This window comes from Nicotiana tabacum, chromosome 1, assembly GCF_000715075.1.
Source record: "Nicotiana tabacum cultivar K326 chromosome 1, ASM71507v2, whole genome shotgun sequence".
Taxonomy (NCBI): Eukaryota; Viridiplantae; Streptophyta; class Magnoliopsida; order Solanales; family Solanaceae; genus Nicotiana; species Nicotiana tabacum.
This window is the reverse complement of record NC_134080.1, coordinates 220479089-220495545: the sequence shown is the minus strand read 5'-3', so window position 1 is coordinate 220495545 and position 16457 is coordinate 220479089. Positions and strand designations below refer to the sequence as shown.

At 32.3% G+C, this 16457-nt stretch overlaps 2 protein-coding genes across 2 annotated transcripts; both read left to right on the top strand.

Moving 5' to 3' along the window:
- Nucleotides 1-906: 906 nt before the first annotated feature.
- On the top strand, nucleotides 907-2235 carry LOC107817126 (anther-specific protein LAT52-like). Its single transcript, XM_016642899.2, has 2 exons — nucleotides 907-1149; nucleotides 1714-2235. The coding sequence occupies exons 1-2, from the start codon at nucleotides 996-998 to the stop codon at nucleotides 2043-2045; spliced, it is 486 nt and encodes a 161-aa protein (XP_016498385.1). The 5' UTR covers nucleotides 907-995; the 3' UTR covers nucleotides 2046-2235.
- Nucleotides 2236-5348: 3113 nt separating this feature from the next.
- LOC107817127 (ubiquitin-conjugating enzyme E2 36) lies at nucleotides 5349-10849 on the top strand. The gene is made up of 8 exons (XM_016642900.2): nucleotides 5349-5530; nucleotides 5673-5700; nucleotides 6752-6838; nucleotides 7790-7848; nucleotides 9888-9929; nucleotides 10009-10082; nucleotides 10230-10327; nucleotides 10435-10849. The coding sequence occupies exons 1-8, from the start codon at nucleotides 5495-5497 to the stop codon at nucleotides 10470-10472; spliced, it is 462 nt and encodes a 153-aa protein (XP_016498386.1). The 5' UTR covers nucleotides 5349-5494; the 3' UTR covers nucleotides 10473-10849.
- The last annotated feature ends 5608 nt before the right edge of the window (nucleotides 10850-16457 follow it).

Sequence of the window (16457 nt, the reverse complement as noted above, 5' to 3'; positions counted from 1 at the left end):
CGATCCTCATTTTTTGGTGTTTTAGGACCATATAATAGGGATTCAACACGATCTTCGATTTTTTGTATGCTAATGTCCACACCATTTTTATTAATTATGTCGATCGGCCCTGAGTCACCAAAATATTTAAAATATATATAGTACAATAATTGATAATTTAAAAGCACCACGGGAGATTTGTAATTCCACCTTCCACAAGTACAATAATTGATACTTTAAAATATTTAAAATATATATATAATTTATGATCAAAGAAAATACCACCACATAAATTGGGACAAAGAAAATACTAGTTATTAGTGCATCGAAAGATCTTGTGATAAATTCTTTCCAATTGCATAAGTATATGGGTTTTGGGTCGGGTCAATACCCTCTTAATCGGGTCAATATTTATTATTTAAAAAAAAGGTGGATTAAAAAGTTATTGCACCGAAAAGTTAAATTTTTCGACAGTTGCGACTTTTTATGCTAGGTGGTGAAAATTTTATGATATTTCTGTTAGAAAACATAGTTATATGACTTTGATAAAAAAAAATAATAGTCATAATTATATTAGAAAATTTTAGTTGTGGTGCGTGCAAGTTGACTTGGACACCACTAATATAAAAAAAAGATTACCTATATCTCTTAGCACAACATAAAATACCACCGGAGTTAAATGCCTAATCATATTGTAGTCTTGTAATATATTTCATGACCCTTCAAATAATGCAAATTCTAAACCATTCCGAATTTGTGGCTAAAAATTATTACTACTATTTTTGCAACCACAAAAAATAAATGGAAGAACGAGTCATTTGCTACCTTCACTTCATTATTAGAACAATATTATGAGAAATAATCGCTCCACCATATTTTTCTTAACGTTCTCCCACTATAAAAAGGGCATTTCATTCTACTCAAACAGGACACACAAAAAAAAGAAAAAGAGAAGGAGCAATAAATAAAAGAAGAAGAAAAAAAGTCAATAAAATACACAAAAAAAGAAAATTAAAATGGCAAAGGCTATTTTGCTCCTCTCTGCTCTCTGCATTGTAGCCCTTGCCAACTTCGCCCATTGCCACCCTCAAGTCTTTGATGTTGAAGGCAAGGTCTACTGTGACACGTGCCGTGTCCAATTCGAGACAAAACTCAGCGAGAACGTTGAAGGTACGAAATATTGCTTGGGTTTTCCAAAATTATTATCCTTCAAAAGTAATATATTCTAGAGGATCCAATATGGGTGCAACGATATTTATTTGAAATTCAAGCAATATAGCATTAGCTAGGGTGCAGACGCATCTTAGTTGTTGCTTTCAACTTAAGCTATATATATTTATAGATTTAAATTTATTTATTTATTTATTTATTACATAGAATAAAAATAATTACGGTAGGATATTGAATATAATGAAAAGCTTTTTTCTTATCACAATAGATACAACTATAATGATACTGACCTTATGTTATTGCTCGAAATCTTCAAAATTTCTATCCTCCAAAAACATGAGTGCAATAAAAAAAAAATTAAAATTTAAGCAACATAGCACTAGCTAGGGTGCAGGCACATCTAAGTTGTTGCTTTCAGCTTAAACTATATATAATTAAATGTTTAATATATTTATACATTGAGTTTTGAAGATTCTTGTACTGAACATAATGAAGAGCTTTTTTTTTCTTAGCACAATAGATACGACTGTAAAGATACTGATCGGCCTTATGTTATTGGGACAGGTGCCACCGTGCGCTTGCAATGCAGGAACATCAGCACAGAAATCGAGACATTCTCGGTCGAAGGCGTGACAGACAAAGATGGCAAGTACAAATTGACAGTGGAAGGTGACCACCAGGACGATATATGCGAGGTGACGGTCGTAAAAAGTCCAAGGGAAGATTGCAAAGAAGCTGTCACAGGTTATGAAAAGGCCAGAATTGAGTGCAGTGACAATGTTGGAATTCACAATGCTGTTAGATATGCCAATGCACTTTTCTTCATGAAATCTGAGGCTGTTTCTGGTTGCAAGGAAGTTCTTGATGAGTTGGGTTTATTCCCACTTGAATTCTAAATTTGTTAAATTTAAGTTTAAAAAAAAAAAGTGAAAATAATAATAGCTTTTGCCCATTTTGTTTGATGGTTAATGTAATAAATAAAGAATGAGGAAAGATGGATTTTCTCATGTATATGTACTCTCATATGGAATGAAAAGTTCCATGTGTATCGTTTGAATGAGAAGATCTTGATTATATTTTAAGAAACATGGGTTTCCGATCGTATTTTTTTTCTTTTTGTTTTCATAATATTAAGTAATTAATATGAATTAACATTTTGCCACGACCCAATTTATGAAATAAAGGAAAAATATATGGTATAATAAAGCAATGTCATTTTTTTTTTGAACATAAAAGGCATGAACTTATATTACTTAAAACACATTACAAAACGTGGATATAGTCTTTAGGGCATTACTATTGTTCATACTTGCTAAATAAAGCAACGTCAGTTGGCAATTTGTATTTTATTATATTATTTTTTTCATTGTAGAATTTGGAATAAGATTTATTTTTCTTAACACTAAATGAGATATTGTTTTAATTAATGAAAATATTGATAAATTTGCTAATGAAAGGCAAATTAAATATTTCGCTTGCAAATTGACGATTGTCTGCTTAATAAAATGTGTATTTATTTTTACTTTTAGCTACAAGACAAGATAATATTTCATCGGCTATTTTGGGATGAATTTTTTTTAATTCTATTTCATTACTTTAATATTATTAAACGAATATTGTTTGATACTTTAATGCTCCACCACCACTTTCTCAGATTCTCTAATTATTGTTTATGACATCGTCTCTCCTGCTGTATTGTTGTAAAACATCTTCTGCAGCTGAAAATAACTTTCTGGGCACAAGTTATTTTGTGTTCACGCAAGGTTCGAGAAGGAGCCGTACTCGAAAAATATATAGTGACGAATTCAGGGTTTTAAAGGTATGGGTGCTCGCTAATAAAAATTTTGAAAGAAGAGGAAAAAGGAATTTAGTCGTGGGTGCTCACTCAATATTTATTCAAATATTTTTATAATTGGCTATGTAAATTTACTAAATCTGATCAAAGATAATGGGTGCTTGAGCACCCATAGAAGACCATGTAGATCCGCCACTGAAGATATGGTCTAGACAATTTACACTAATGTAGGCATTAATGGCTGCTTCAATGACTCAACCTCGTGAACTATAAATTAGACAATGATAACTTTATCGTTGCTCCAAAACTTCATTCATTCTTTTCCTATTATGCATTTGCGAAAAAATGGGATCACTTTTAGCCCTTGTCAGAAACTATTTACATTTGATGGCCGAAAAATATATAAACTTTGTATGTTTTTTGTATACAGAATGTACTTTTATCGGCTATTAGTTTGAGAGCGGCTATACGGTGTCAATTTCTCTTTATTTTTATAGGAAACTTTCATAAATCGAGGGAAGACACTATCAGGGACGTATGTAATGTGATAATAATGTTCAATTAAACCCGTAACTTTCAACGGAGTAAAAATTTATATTTAAAAATTCGTTAAAATTTACAAAAATAATAGATATAAATCCATAACTTTAAAAATATAATGAGTTCAATGCTAAAAAATTTAAAAATTAAACTTATAAAGTTCAAATTTTAAATCCGCCTATAGACATTATGCTGTGTTTTACATTACTAATGTCCAGTGGAGGATCAAAACAATACTCAATTGACATAACTTATTGTTTCTAACTTGGACTATATAACATGTGGTGTAAAGAAATTGACATACGTATTAAAAAAAGTAAAAATTGCACGGGGCGTCCTATTTGGTCGCCCCCATTTAATTTATACCTATTTTTTAAAAAAGGTTTCAACTTGTACCCATTTTTTAAACAACTTCAGCCCCTTTCTCCTCCTCCTTCTCCTCCTCCTCCTCCTCCTCCTCCTCCTCCTTCTTCTACTGTTGGTGCTGCTATGAAACTTCAGTTCATAGGATGATTGCCATAAATATGTTTATCAGATTATTTAAAAATAAATTATAAATAATTACGTAAGTTAGTAGAGAATAATTTGTGAATATTTCCACGTACGTAAGTTAGTAGACAATAATATTTCTGTTCTTGAAAAAGCTTAATGACAAAACTAATGAATCTAGGACAAAAAAACTTCAGCTTATTTAGTGCAATTATAAACAAAAACTTCAGCAAATAGAGAACAAATAGGTATTATGCTTAAGTTCAGCAATTACAAACAAAAACTTCAGCACGCTGGTTACTTCAGGCCCGTCTACTAAAATGATGTGCGTGATTGCCTTTGCTACTTCAGCCCCGTATGTTGAAGTTACGCGATTACAAACTTTTTTTTGCAAAGCGAGCACAAATTAAAACGTGACCCAAAAAACGGGTATAGATGCAAATGCCCCATTAAAAAAATACTAAATGCTCGGACTCGAGATCTCTGGTTAAGGGTAGGGGAGTACTTACACTCATAGGGGGGAGCCAGGATTTGAAGCTTATGGATTTAAGACAAATATATATTTTGAACCAAAGGTACTAAATTCGACCGAGTGTATACCTTGCAGGATTAATCCTGCTAAGGGGTTCAAAAAAAAGTTAAAAAAGATTATAACTAATGAGAATTGAATCAATGATCTTACAAAAGTTTTGAATCCCCTTGACCATTAAGCTATGCTTTTGGGTCATGTTAAAGAGATTCAAAATATAATATATAAAGGTAAAAAAAAAATACTTTATATACACAATGTAATTTTTTGAAAAAGGGGGCCGCTCTAAATCCGCCGTTGCCGGTAATTTTCTAAAACCTTAAAGTGTGACTTTTAACTAACAAATTATCCGAGTCTAATCGGAAAATAAAGTATTTTTTCTATCTTAATTTATTGTTCGTCAGTATTTGATTGGTCATCAAATTGAATTTAAAGACTTATAACATATAATTTAATTGTTAAACGCACAACATATACCTCTTTTCATTTTACATAATATTTTTTCCTTGTTTTGTCCTTTCAAATAAATGTTAGTAACATCTTTCTATGTTTGAAAATTTTAAAGCTTAATTTTCTCATTTTATTTTTAATATCCTTATAGAAATGACATGATATTTTAAAAATTATAAGAATAATCAACAAAGTTGATCTTGTTAATGTAAGCATTTTTTTTTTTTACTGAAATATACTTATTTTTTAGTTTTTACAATCAACTATCAATTTGTTTAATTTATTAATAATTTTAGTGGGAAAACCTTTTTTTTTTTTTTTGTCTGAAAAATCTTTACTTTTTGGCAACAATAATACAAAGGCACGATAAAAAAGCAAAAAAGAAGAATTTCAATGGAACCCTATTAAGCATAGGTTTTTAGTGAGAGAAAGAGTGTGAAACTCTCTTACAATTTCTGCTTTCTCTCTCTAGAAAAAAGAGCCCCTTAGCGTAAACTTTCTGCGACCAAAAAAAAAAGGAAAAAAAAATTCGATTCAATTCAATGGCTAATAGCAATCTTCCTCGAAGAATTATTAAGGTTAATTTCCTGTTTTAGCTTTTGATCTTTTATGTTCATTGTTTGATTACTCTTTTAGTTAGGGTTTTTGATCTATTTTTTACTGTTCAGAGTTCGATTCAGTTTAAATTTTGCTGAATTTTGGTTTTATGTGATTTTACAGGAAACTCAACGTCTTCTCAGCGAACCCGGTAATTCACCCTTAAATCTTCGTCCCAATTCAATGCGTATGATGTTGTTTGTTTGGATACTGAGTTTAAGAAAGAAAAAAACTTTTAAAACTTATGATCTAAATAAAATAAGTAATGTTTGTGAGACTTTAAATAATCTCATTCATTAAGAGTAAAATGGAAAAGTTTAAAGTTAAATTATTTTTAATAATAGAGATGTGTCATTGTTAAAGAGAAAAGAGTGTCACATAAAATAAGACAAACTGAATACAAAGATATCTCTATGGAAGCCATGTATTAGTATATGTTGCGGTGTTTAATCAGCATGGAGTTTAAGAAAGAAAGTAAGACTTTTGAAACTTGTGGTCTAAAACAAATCATAGATATTTGTGTGGCTTTAAATTAATTTATGAAGGGTAAAATAGAAATTCAAAAGATAATTTGTTTCTAAATAAGAAAAAGTGGCCTTTTTTTGGGACTGGCGAAAAAGTAAAGAGTGCTACATAAATTGACAGGGATAGAGTATTTCTTTCCTGAAAAAGAATTTATTGAGTACTGCAATCCCACCCAGATAGAGCGGAACGGATATAGAGTATCTAAATAGTTGAACTCAACAAGTTTGGAATTTACTTACTGAACAATTATCGACTTTGTCTCCAATTAAATTGTGTTTAGAAAATCTAAAATCAAGATTCTATTTTGAAGCATTGAAGTCATTTCTTTAACAATTTAGGTACATGAACCTCTTCTCTCCTCTTCTTTCCGTCCGAGATGCAATTCTCAGTTATTCCCTGAATTTTCAAATACACTTCAAAGCATTAAAGTTACTTTTTTAACCACATGAACCTTTTTTACTCCTTTCTTTAATCCAAAAGTGCAATTTTGTGCTTTTCTTTCTCGAATTTCCGTATATAGTTGGTGTGATTCGTTTGTAAAATTTGGTACAAGCAAGTGTTATTTCCTTTGAAGTTTATTGCTAGTTTTTTTTTGTTGGATTTTGGGTTCAGTTGGATTGCGACATGTATTGCTAAGAGATTTAAAAGTTTCTAGTGTGGTTTAAAATTAACTGCAGCGCCGGGAATAAGTGCATCTCCTTCGGAAGAAAATATGCGATACTTCAATGTCATGATTCTTGGTCCAACACAATCTCCTTATGAAGGTAATTTGCTCAATCAATTATGCCAATTATGCTAAGTACACAGAGCTAGATTTCTAGTCACGAGTTTGGCAGTACCCAGTAGCTTTGCCAAGACTCTACTTAATATGTATATATTTATCCAGAGCCCAGTAAGCTGGCCTCTCTAGAATCTAGAACCTGTAAACTCAAAATTATGGATTCCCCTTTGGCTAAGTAGACGAAAGTCCATGTTGCTATTGTGCCTCACATTGTATAGAAATGATTAATTATTTATACATATTTCAGTTCTTTTTCTGGATGTTTTTGATTTAATATTAGAAATGATAAATGAAACATGAAATCAACTAGTGTTTAACTAATTAATCCTGCAGAGGTTGAAGTTAACTTGACCAGTTGACAGTGGGATGTGGGGCTGCAATTGTCAATTTTATGTATTTAAGTTGCTAAAGACGTCCCAACTCCCATTATTTCAGTGTCTATTCGGCCCATGTTAGCTATGTATGTCTCGACATATTTCTGACTACAGCTTAATGGAAAGCTATCTGTCATTGTACAATTCATTGAATATGGTTCTTTGAGTCTATTTGTTCATTATAGGTGTTTTGATGTCCACTATAGGTGTCCGGATGTTTTAAGGTTTCTAGTTGCATAGGATACAGTTTTTGAGAGGGGCATGAACTTGTTTGTGTTGCCCTCGTTTTGTACAGCTACTCGATAATTAATAAAACTTCTTTAATTGCCAAAAAAAACAGCATTCAGATGGAAGATATCCATCCTTCGCCTTCTAGTTTTGCTTTGATATGCATGTATGTTACTTTCTTTAATTTTAGTTCAACTGATTTATCCTTATAGTTGGACTATAGGTGATATGTTCTTGGTATACTTTGGAAATTATATCTTATGACCATGTGCAGTTTGTTTTTTGGCTGAAATATTCTTTGCTTAATTTCGCTGCTTGCTGCTTTTGTTTAGGAGGTGTTTTCAAACTGGAACTCTTTTTGCCTGAAGAGTACCCAATGGCTGCTCCGAAGGTATTTGAACACATAAATGGATTTTTTGGCAAGTTTCAGCAGATTCTCAGAGTCTCAGACAGGCTTCTCTAATTGCATATTCCGTAATTATATTGCTTGCATTTGTATAGAGTTTGATTTGACTGATTGATCAGGAAGCATTAACTGCAACCTCCTTAACGTCTGCGTTTAACATTTAAAGTCTCCTGATGCGCCTTTCTACATTTGAATCTGAACTTTTCAAACTTAGCTGCTTTTATAGTTTTACCATCTCAATCATTGTCATCATCGTGTACTAATACCTAAAAATTCCATTTAAGTATATGTGCAGGTTTAGACTTTGTAACTCGATCATATTATTTGCTAATAAACTTTCAATATCAATGTGTATCGCATGGATAATATAGCTCATGACAATAAATATATTGACATGATTGTATGTGTTAGGACTATGTCACTGTAGGCCGCTCTTCTAGATGTACTGATCTTTTGCTCTTCGCTTCTTCTTTTTTTCCCAATTATGTGCACCATCAGTGGGTTGTATTATCAATAACTTGAGCTATCTAGAAGTTGGTCTTAGATGAAATTATGAGTTCTGGCTAAATACTAGGAAAATCTGAAAATAAGTATTATGATTAAAGGTAATATTAAATATTTTCTATTTCTTAGCTGTAAAAATGCCGTTGTGAAATTTTTCTTACTAATTTAATCTCACTTCTACACAAGTTAGCACCGAACAAATTTACACAGATCAACAAAATCCGGGAAATTGTTTATGACCTTAATAGTGGATGTAGTCCTATTTTTTTGTTCTTTCATCAGAAGTTTATAGTTGAAACTTCATTAGATCAATTGGTTTGTATCTTGTCTAATCTTTCAGGACTCTATTTAACTTTTCTTCCTCAGAATAGTTTGGTTGTCTATCAACAAATGTAACTGTTGACTGAGATTTTACTGGTCACAATGGTGCTTGGACAGTTGTAGCTAGTGTTTCTCTTGTTGGAACTTAAAGATGATAGTCTTTCATGAACTTCACGGATAATATTTTTTTGGTTTAGCTCATATTACTATAAGTATTCGTCGGATTTCCTTCCGTAGGAACTGAGTTGCAAAACTGATACAGTTCTACGGTTGGTAAAGGCTGAATAGTAATCAGATTTATCCTAGCGTAGATATTAAGAAAAATGGTGAATTGTGGGAAGAAACTTAAGAATAGTGTGTGGATAAAATGGTGTAAGATGGTCAATTATAGGGAAGTGATGTGTATGGGGCTTGACACCTAGCTGTAATGTGGAAACATTGTTGATTACTTGTCTTAGGCTGGAAATCACACTACCAGATATAAATTGGAGCAGTTGGAGAATCAAAGATAAAGAACCTCGTACAACCTTGCACCTAGCATGGAGGACAGAGATGCCTCATGCCTTGAGATGCTAAGATGTTCTATGTTACTTGCTCTCAAATGCTTGGGGTTCAGCACCAAAAAATAGTACTCCCTCTATTTGATTTTGTTTGGGGCTATTTCTTTATTAATCATTCCAAAAGAACGGCACATTTTATATTTCCTTAATGAGAAGCTTTTACAGCCACACAAATGTTATGACATATTTAAGACCACAAGTTTCTAAAGTCTTATAGCCAATGTGTTAATAGCATATCGATACCACAAACTTTAAAAGTCTTCCTTTCTTTCTTAAATTTCGTGTTGGGTCAAACTATGCCAAACAAAGTGGAAGAGGAAGTACGGGATTTTATATAGGTACTATACGAAGACACTAAATCTGCATAATACCGCATGCTTTCGGAAGTGTTTTACATGGTAGAGTTTCTGGATGTGAAGCTTCCTCGACCTAGTCTTTCATGGTCTTTGCATGAGGCTTGCCCTTTCTGGACAATTCATGGGCTTTTACCACTATGTAACATGTACGATCGGACATGATGGTTGTAGAGATAATATGCTTGTGTGCGTGCTTGCAGTATGGATTAAAACGTGAATTAAGTTTGGCTATTATGGTTGCCGCTGTTAATTCTGTCATTGATCAAGTTGCATACTGTAACAGGTTCGATTTCTCACCAAAATATACCATCCCAACATTGATAAGGTTTGTTCTGTTACTCGATTATGTTATACATAGATTTAAGCCACAAGCTAACTCACTCGCATGGGCCATTGTTATGAAGCTTGGTAGGATATGCCTTGATATTCTTAAGGACAAGTGGAGTCCTGCTCTTCAGATTCGTACCGTTCTTTTGAGGTATTAAATACAGAGTACTCTTGGATATTATTTTTTTTCATACGCTTTTGTTCATGCTCTTCCCGAGGATCTAAGGAACTTCTTGAACATGAGCACCAAATTTTGGCTTAAGGCGCTAGAATGTTAATAATTTGGTTCCTTTTTCAGCATTCAAGCACTTTTGAGTGCACCAAACCCAGATGATCCACTCTCTGAGAACATTGCGAAGCATTGGAAGTCGAATGAGGCTGAAGCTGTTGAAACAGGTAAGTTGCCTTCCCGCTCTTTCTATCAGTCGAAAATTGAAGGCATTTGGTCTTGTCAATAGTCCAGCAGTCCTTGATTCAATTTTTTTTTTTTTTCAATCCTGCAGCTAAAGAATGGACACGCCTGTATGCGAGCGGTGCCTGAACCGGCACGACTAAGTGATTTTGAAAAGAAAAAGAAAAAAGATGTGGAATGTAATTTATCAACGGTCTAATCAGGGGACTTGGGAGGACTGAAAGCTAAATGCTTCAGATTACCATCTATAATATTTTCCCTACCCTTGAAATTGTATAATCAAATATTGCACCTTTTTTTTTTCAAGTTGAAGAAAGTTTTTACTATGAGAACAGAAACGGTTCTGAAGTGAAAGAAGTATCATATGAGAGACTAGTTATTTCCTTGTTGCAATCCTGAAACTGGAGGATTGGTGCTGCAGCAAATATTTATCTGCATTATTAAGGGTTAATCATGTTCTGATTTCCAACTGCTAATCATGTTCTTATGCATAGATTACATTTTGGGATTTTGTGTTTCTAAGTCTTTTTTGATGCGTCTGTAATAGCCTATGTGTCCTAAAAATGAACGTGCTATACCCACCCGATGAGATTAGGGTGAAAAGACTTTCTTTCATTAACATATGGCTTTGTGCTTGGAATTGGAGGGTAATGCAATTGGAAAAATGACATTGTATAGCTGCTGTAAAAATAATGGTCAAAAAAATGTATAAAATTTATATATATTTTTTGTATATATATACATTATGTATGTTATATACAAAAATTATACTAGTTTTATATAGTTTTTGGCGCGGGCTAAAAGTGATAATGCTCCTATTGCGATTGGAAAAATGACATTGTATAGCCGCTGTAAAAATAATAGCCGAAAAAATGTATAAATTTTATATATATATTCATTATGTACGTTATATACAAAAATTATATAAGTTTTATACAGTTTTTCGACTACCAGATGTAAATAGTTTCTAGCGCGGGCTAAAAGTTATAATACCCCAATGCAATTCCATAAGAGCCCAAAACTGTGACTACTTCAGTCACAAAACAGGGCCAACAGCACCTAATCAACAAGTTGGTGAAAATATTGCCCAAATCAGATTAGCCTAGTCGAATTTTTATCATTTACTCCCTCATTTCGCTTTTACTTGTCCACTATACTAAAAATATATTTTTCACTCTTACTAGTCCGCTATACTAAATCAAGAGAAAAGACAATCTTTTTTTCTTATTTTTACTCTAATCATTAACTACTCATTCCCCAAGTTATTTCCCAAGACTTTTGAAAATAATATCATTATTATGGGTAAAATTATAAAATTCATACTTTATTTATTTTACTTCAAGGGAGTGGAGAGTAAAAAGTAGACAACTAAAAGTGAACGGAGGAAGCACCTTTTTGTCCTTTATTCTTGAAAAGGATTTTATTGAAATTGCTCAATTTTTCCCTCTTACATTTTTTGGTCTATTTATACCGTTGTCGTTATTTTTTATGGAGTTTCAACATGAAATAAGTGTTCTCCACGCATATAAATAATTCGAGATAAAAGGACAAATTTACTCAAATTATAACTATAAGTTAGAAGTACTCTTAAATTCGAGTTTCACGAGCGGTCAAGAGTAAAAATGAGACTTTCTTAATGAGGATTAATATTAGATCAAAAGTTAACAAATGTCAAAATTATTCAATTTCAAATTGTACAATAACAAATTTGATATTTTTTCCTTTTCTTTATGTGGTAGTTAAGGTTTTTGAGGCCCATTTAAGCCAGAGGCGGATGTAGTATATTACCGACGGGTTCAACTGAACTCATAACTTTCGACGCGGAGTAAAAATTCATTAAAATTGTAAAAATAGTAGATTTAAACCTATAACTTTGAAAATATAATGTGTTCAATGCTAAAAGTATTAAAATTAAACCCAAAAAATTTAAATCCCAGATCCGCCTCGATTTAAGCAGTAAAAGTGTACTATGGTACGACAAAATGTGGAATCACTTTTGTGCTTTTAACTTCACTGATTTGGTCAAACATCTTTGTCCTATAGGCCTATACCAATAAATGCACATCTAATTCCTAGTGAAATTACTTGTCTTCCTCAACTGATTATGCTTCTTTAATTCTTTTGATGATATGGTGATAAACCAATACATGATTATTCTAAGCTACAAGTAACTTACTATATTAAGAAAGTATTACAACCAAATGACTAGTTTTATTCCATTTGTGACTTATGTATCTTTATGTAGGCCATACATCAAGTTCAAGTTCATTTTCAATTGATGGGAATGGCTAGTAGATAAACTAGATATGCCACCAAGAATGTGTTGGAGAGTATGTTGCTCGAGCTCTTCGAAAATGTGGCCAGATACGTGTCGGATCCTTCAAAAGCAGTGTATTTTTTAAGGATCTGATATGGATGCAGCTACATTTTGGAGAATCCACACAACATAGGTTGGATGCAAGGGTCGAGCTAGAAATGAATGTACAGATTCGACTGAATCCAGTAACTTTGGTCTATATTTTATGTTTGTTATAAGAAATGCATTTAGTGTGTGTGTGTGTGTATAACTTATTAATTTAGAACTCAATAACTTAAAAAAAACTAAAATTATGAACTCATAAGTTTTAAATTTTGGCTCTGCCTCTGGTTAGATGATTGAAATCACTCTAGTCATAACTCTATCTTTAACTAGAGGTTTCGAGTCCAAGTTCAGGAAATAAACTTTTCGATAGATAGTAATCCCTGCGATCCAATTTATGTGAACATGTTTGACTGGGCACGGAGTTTAAGAAAAAATGAAGAATTTTTAAATTTGTGGTCCTAAACAAGTTAGAAAGGGGATCCAGAGTATTTGTGTGGTTATAAAAGCTTATCATTAAGGGTAGAATTATAAGTTTAAGCTAAATTATTTCTAAATTAAGAAAGGGATCATTCTTTTTGACACGGACCAAAAAGAAAATATGTTCACATAAATTAGAACAGATGAAGTATTTTATTCCCTTTAGTAAACTTATTGGCATGAATTTGAATTAACTAGGTCATTAAAAAGGGCATTTCAGTATATGAAGTATCCCGTATTTACCCAGACTCAAAAAAAGGCTGCACCGGTATAGGCAACTCACCATAATACTAGTATTAGTGGCTAATTTCACGACTCAGCGTAATCGGTCATTAAATTTCAAATATTAATTAAATCGGAAGAATACAATGAAATGCACCAGTCAAAAATATGAAGACAGTCAAAATCTTAGAAATGACCAAAGAGAAAAAAAAAAAAGAATTAAGGCATTGGGATTAGTAGCACTAGTCACAATTGACATGACACATCTATATTGGAAAAAGTGTATACCAAATTCAGGACATGACGATTGATAAATAAATTGATAAATACGAAATTCTGTCTTTTTTAATATCTGTGCTAGTTTTATATGTACTTCCTCCGTCTCACAATATGTATTGTAATTTTTTTTTATGTATGCTCCTTAAGAAAATTATTTTTGATTACTTTATTATTATTAAATATTTTCTTAATTTATACATCATCTCTATCAATGACATTATTCATATTTTTACTAAATGTGAATGCAATTGATTATTAAGGGTAAAAAAGAAAAAATATAATTAATTTTATCTTGAAGTTCTAAAATGACAAATAATTTAAGACAACTATTTTAGCAACCACGACACATATTATGAGACGGAGGGAGTACTAACTAATTCAATCTACCAAAATTTGGACAGATAAAAAGATATTATAATATTTATGTCTTCAATGTGATTTATAGACAAAGGTAAATTGCTTATAAATTTTCGTATTATTATTATTATTATTATTATTATTATTATTATTATTATTATTATTATTATTATTATCTTCTCCGCCTTCGATCTCTATTATTAAATGGAAAAAATATATTATTGCTGAAACAAGAAAGAATTGAAACCTTAGATCAAAACACTATGTATGGATGTTATGAACTACTTGAACAAGAATTCTTTACGTACTGGGTTTTCTTTCGAATAGGCCCTGAAAGGCGAAGGAAGGCCGGAATGCCAATAAGCGTCTATTATATTGAATTTACCTGATAATTCCCATTTTAGAAATGTCCGTTGCCAATCCTTGGCCTATATAATGTATTTTATCTGTTGGGTTCATTATATCAGTTTTCTTACTGTTCTTGCCTTTATTATTTTCAGCATGACTTCTTCATTACTGTTTTTCTTTTTCAAATCTACTATGAATACTTTTCTTGAACCGAGGAGTGACCGAAAACAACCCTCTCTACCTCTACAAGGTAGGAGTAAGGTTTGCGTATACATTACCTCCCCATACTCCAAAGGCGGAGTCAAGATTTGAACCTTATGGGTTCGGGATTGTAATCATTTTTAAGTTACTAAATTTTAAATTAATAAGATGTACATATTCAATGAATTTCTTAAGACAAATACATGGTTTGAACAAAAGCTACTAGTTCGGCCAAACCCGTATCACGCACTCTGTCTCCGTCCCTGCCTGACCCTACACTGTGAGAACATACCGAATATATTATTATTGCTATTATTGTGATATAAACCCGAAATCTCATGATTCCCAATATAATTTATCGATCATAAAGCCACATTTTTAGTGCACAATAGATAAGATAGATAGATCTATAACGGCTATAATATTGAATAATGATATGATTCCATTGACTGATATCATATATTTCCTTTTCCTTTTGAAGTATTGATTACACATCAATCTCAAAAAATCTTTTTCCCTCTATTCTCTGTAACGTAATTCGTACGGCAAACACTGCTACGTTATGAGTTGTGAATGGTAACAATGAATTGATGTGTCATTTAGCAACGTGTCTTTATTCTTTATCCAAATCCCAATTTTTTTAATTTAATAGATTCCTTTAATTTTGCTGCCTATGTATTTTGGACTTTCTAGTGTTTAGTCATTTTCCATACATTGTCGTCTTCTTCATTCTCAACTCATTTCAACTCTAATTTAATTAAGTGGGGTTTGTTTCATTAAAGTTTGAAGTTTGTTTGTAAAGTTTTAGGGTTTGTTTGTCTGTACTTAGGTAGGGTTTGTTTCATTGCTGCAGTTGAAAAATATTTTTTTTGAAAACTAAGTAATTTTCTTACTTATTTTTTGGATTTGATTAGGTAGCAGAAAATATTTTTGAAAAATATATAATTTAAGCAAATACTATATGAGATGAAACAAGTAAAAATGGGAGACGATGGTAAGTCGGGGTCTAGGGGCCCGGGTGGCGGGGAGGATGTTAGGGGTAGGGGTGGTCAAGAGGGGGCGAGGGGGTTGGGGAGAGGGATCGGAGAGAGTGGGGCTGGGTTTGGTGAGGTGGGGTGAGGATGGGGTGGGAAAGTTTGATAAAGAGTTTTGGAAAATATTTTTTCTCCTTTTGGTAAGGAAGTTATTTTCCGCCAATTATAGGAAAAATGACTTCATAAGGAACAATATTTAAGCCAACTAAACATGGAATAATTGAAAAATATTATTTTTTCATACCAAGCGCACACTTAGTTTTAGAATTTGAACTTAATTAAGCCGCATTGCTTGCCACAATCAAAGAAATGGCGTTTCCAATCAAAAGACCGAACACAATAGGGTTCTTATGGACTCTTTAACATAGTAGCTTTTGATAATCTTTCTGTACCTTTTTATATTATTTGTTACTCATTATTTTAAAAGTTTGTTAGGTTAATGTTTCATCTTTATCTGTCTCTATCTTTTTTATTTTAACTTAGCTCTATATAAAGAGTTATAGTTCATTAATCATATAGAGCTCCTTTAACTCATTCTGCAACATGTACTCTTAATGGTATCAGAGCTCCTCTACCACGCCTCATTCTAGAGGATTTGAGCCCGTATCCGTTCGGCAACCTATACTCTTTATGGTATAAGAGCTCCTCTATGACGCCCCACTCTACACGATTTAAGTCCATATCCACTGTTGAGCATACTAGCATGTAGACTCACTATTCGACCCGTCTTGAAACAAAACAACCATTCCAGTATTTTTCCTACCGTACTTGAGACAAAAGCCCTCCACCCCACTAAAAAGTAAAGAAACCGTCATGCCTGCTTGTGACATTTTA

What these genes read in the sequence shown, in the direction of transcription:
- LOC107817126 (XM_016642899.2), top strand. Translation starts at nt 996, where the DNA reads ATGGCAAAGGCTATTTTGCTCCTCTCTGCTCTCTGCATTGTAGCCCTT. An exon ending in ACTCAGCGAGAACGTTGAAG is followed by an intron (nt 1,150 to 1,713) that starts GTACGAAATATT and finishes TTATTGGGACAG; the next exon opens with GTGCCACCGTGCGCTTGCAA.
- LOC107817127 (XM_016642900.2), top strand. Translation starts at nt 5,495, where the DNA reads ATGGCTAATAGCAATCTTCCTCGAAGAATTATTAAG. An exon ending in ACCATCCCAACATTGATAAG is followed by an intron (nt 9,930 to 10,008) that starts GTTTGTTCTGTT and finishes ATTGTTATGAAG; the next exon opens with CTTGGTAGGATATGCCTTGA. An exon ending in GGCTGAAGCTGTTGAAACAG is followed by an intron (nt 10,328 to 10,434) that starts GTAAGTTGCCTT and finishes TCAATCCTGCAG; the next exon opens with CTAAAGAATGGACACGCCTG.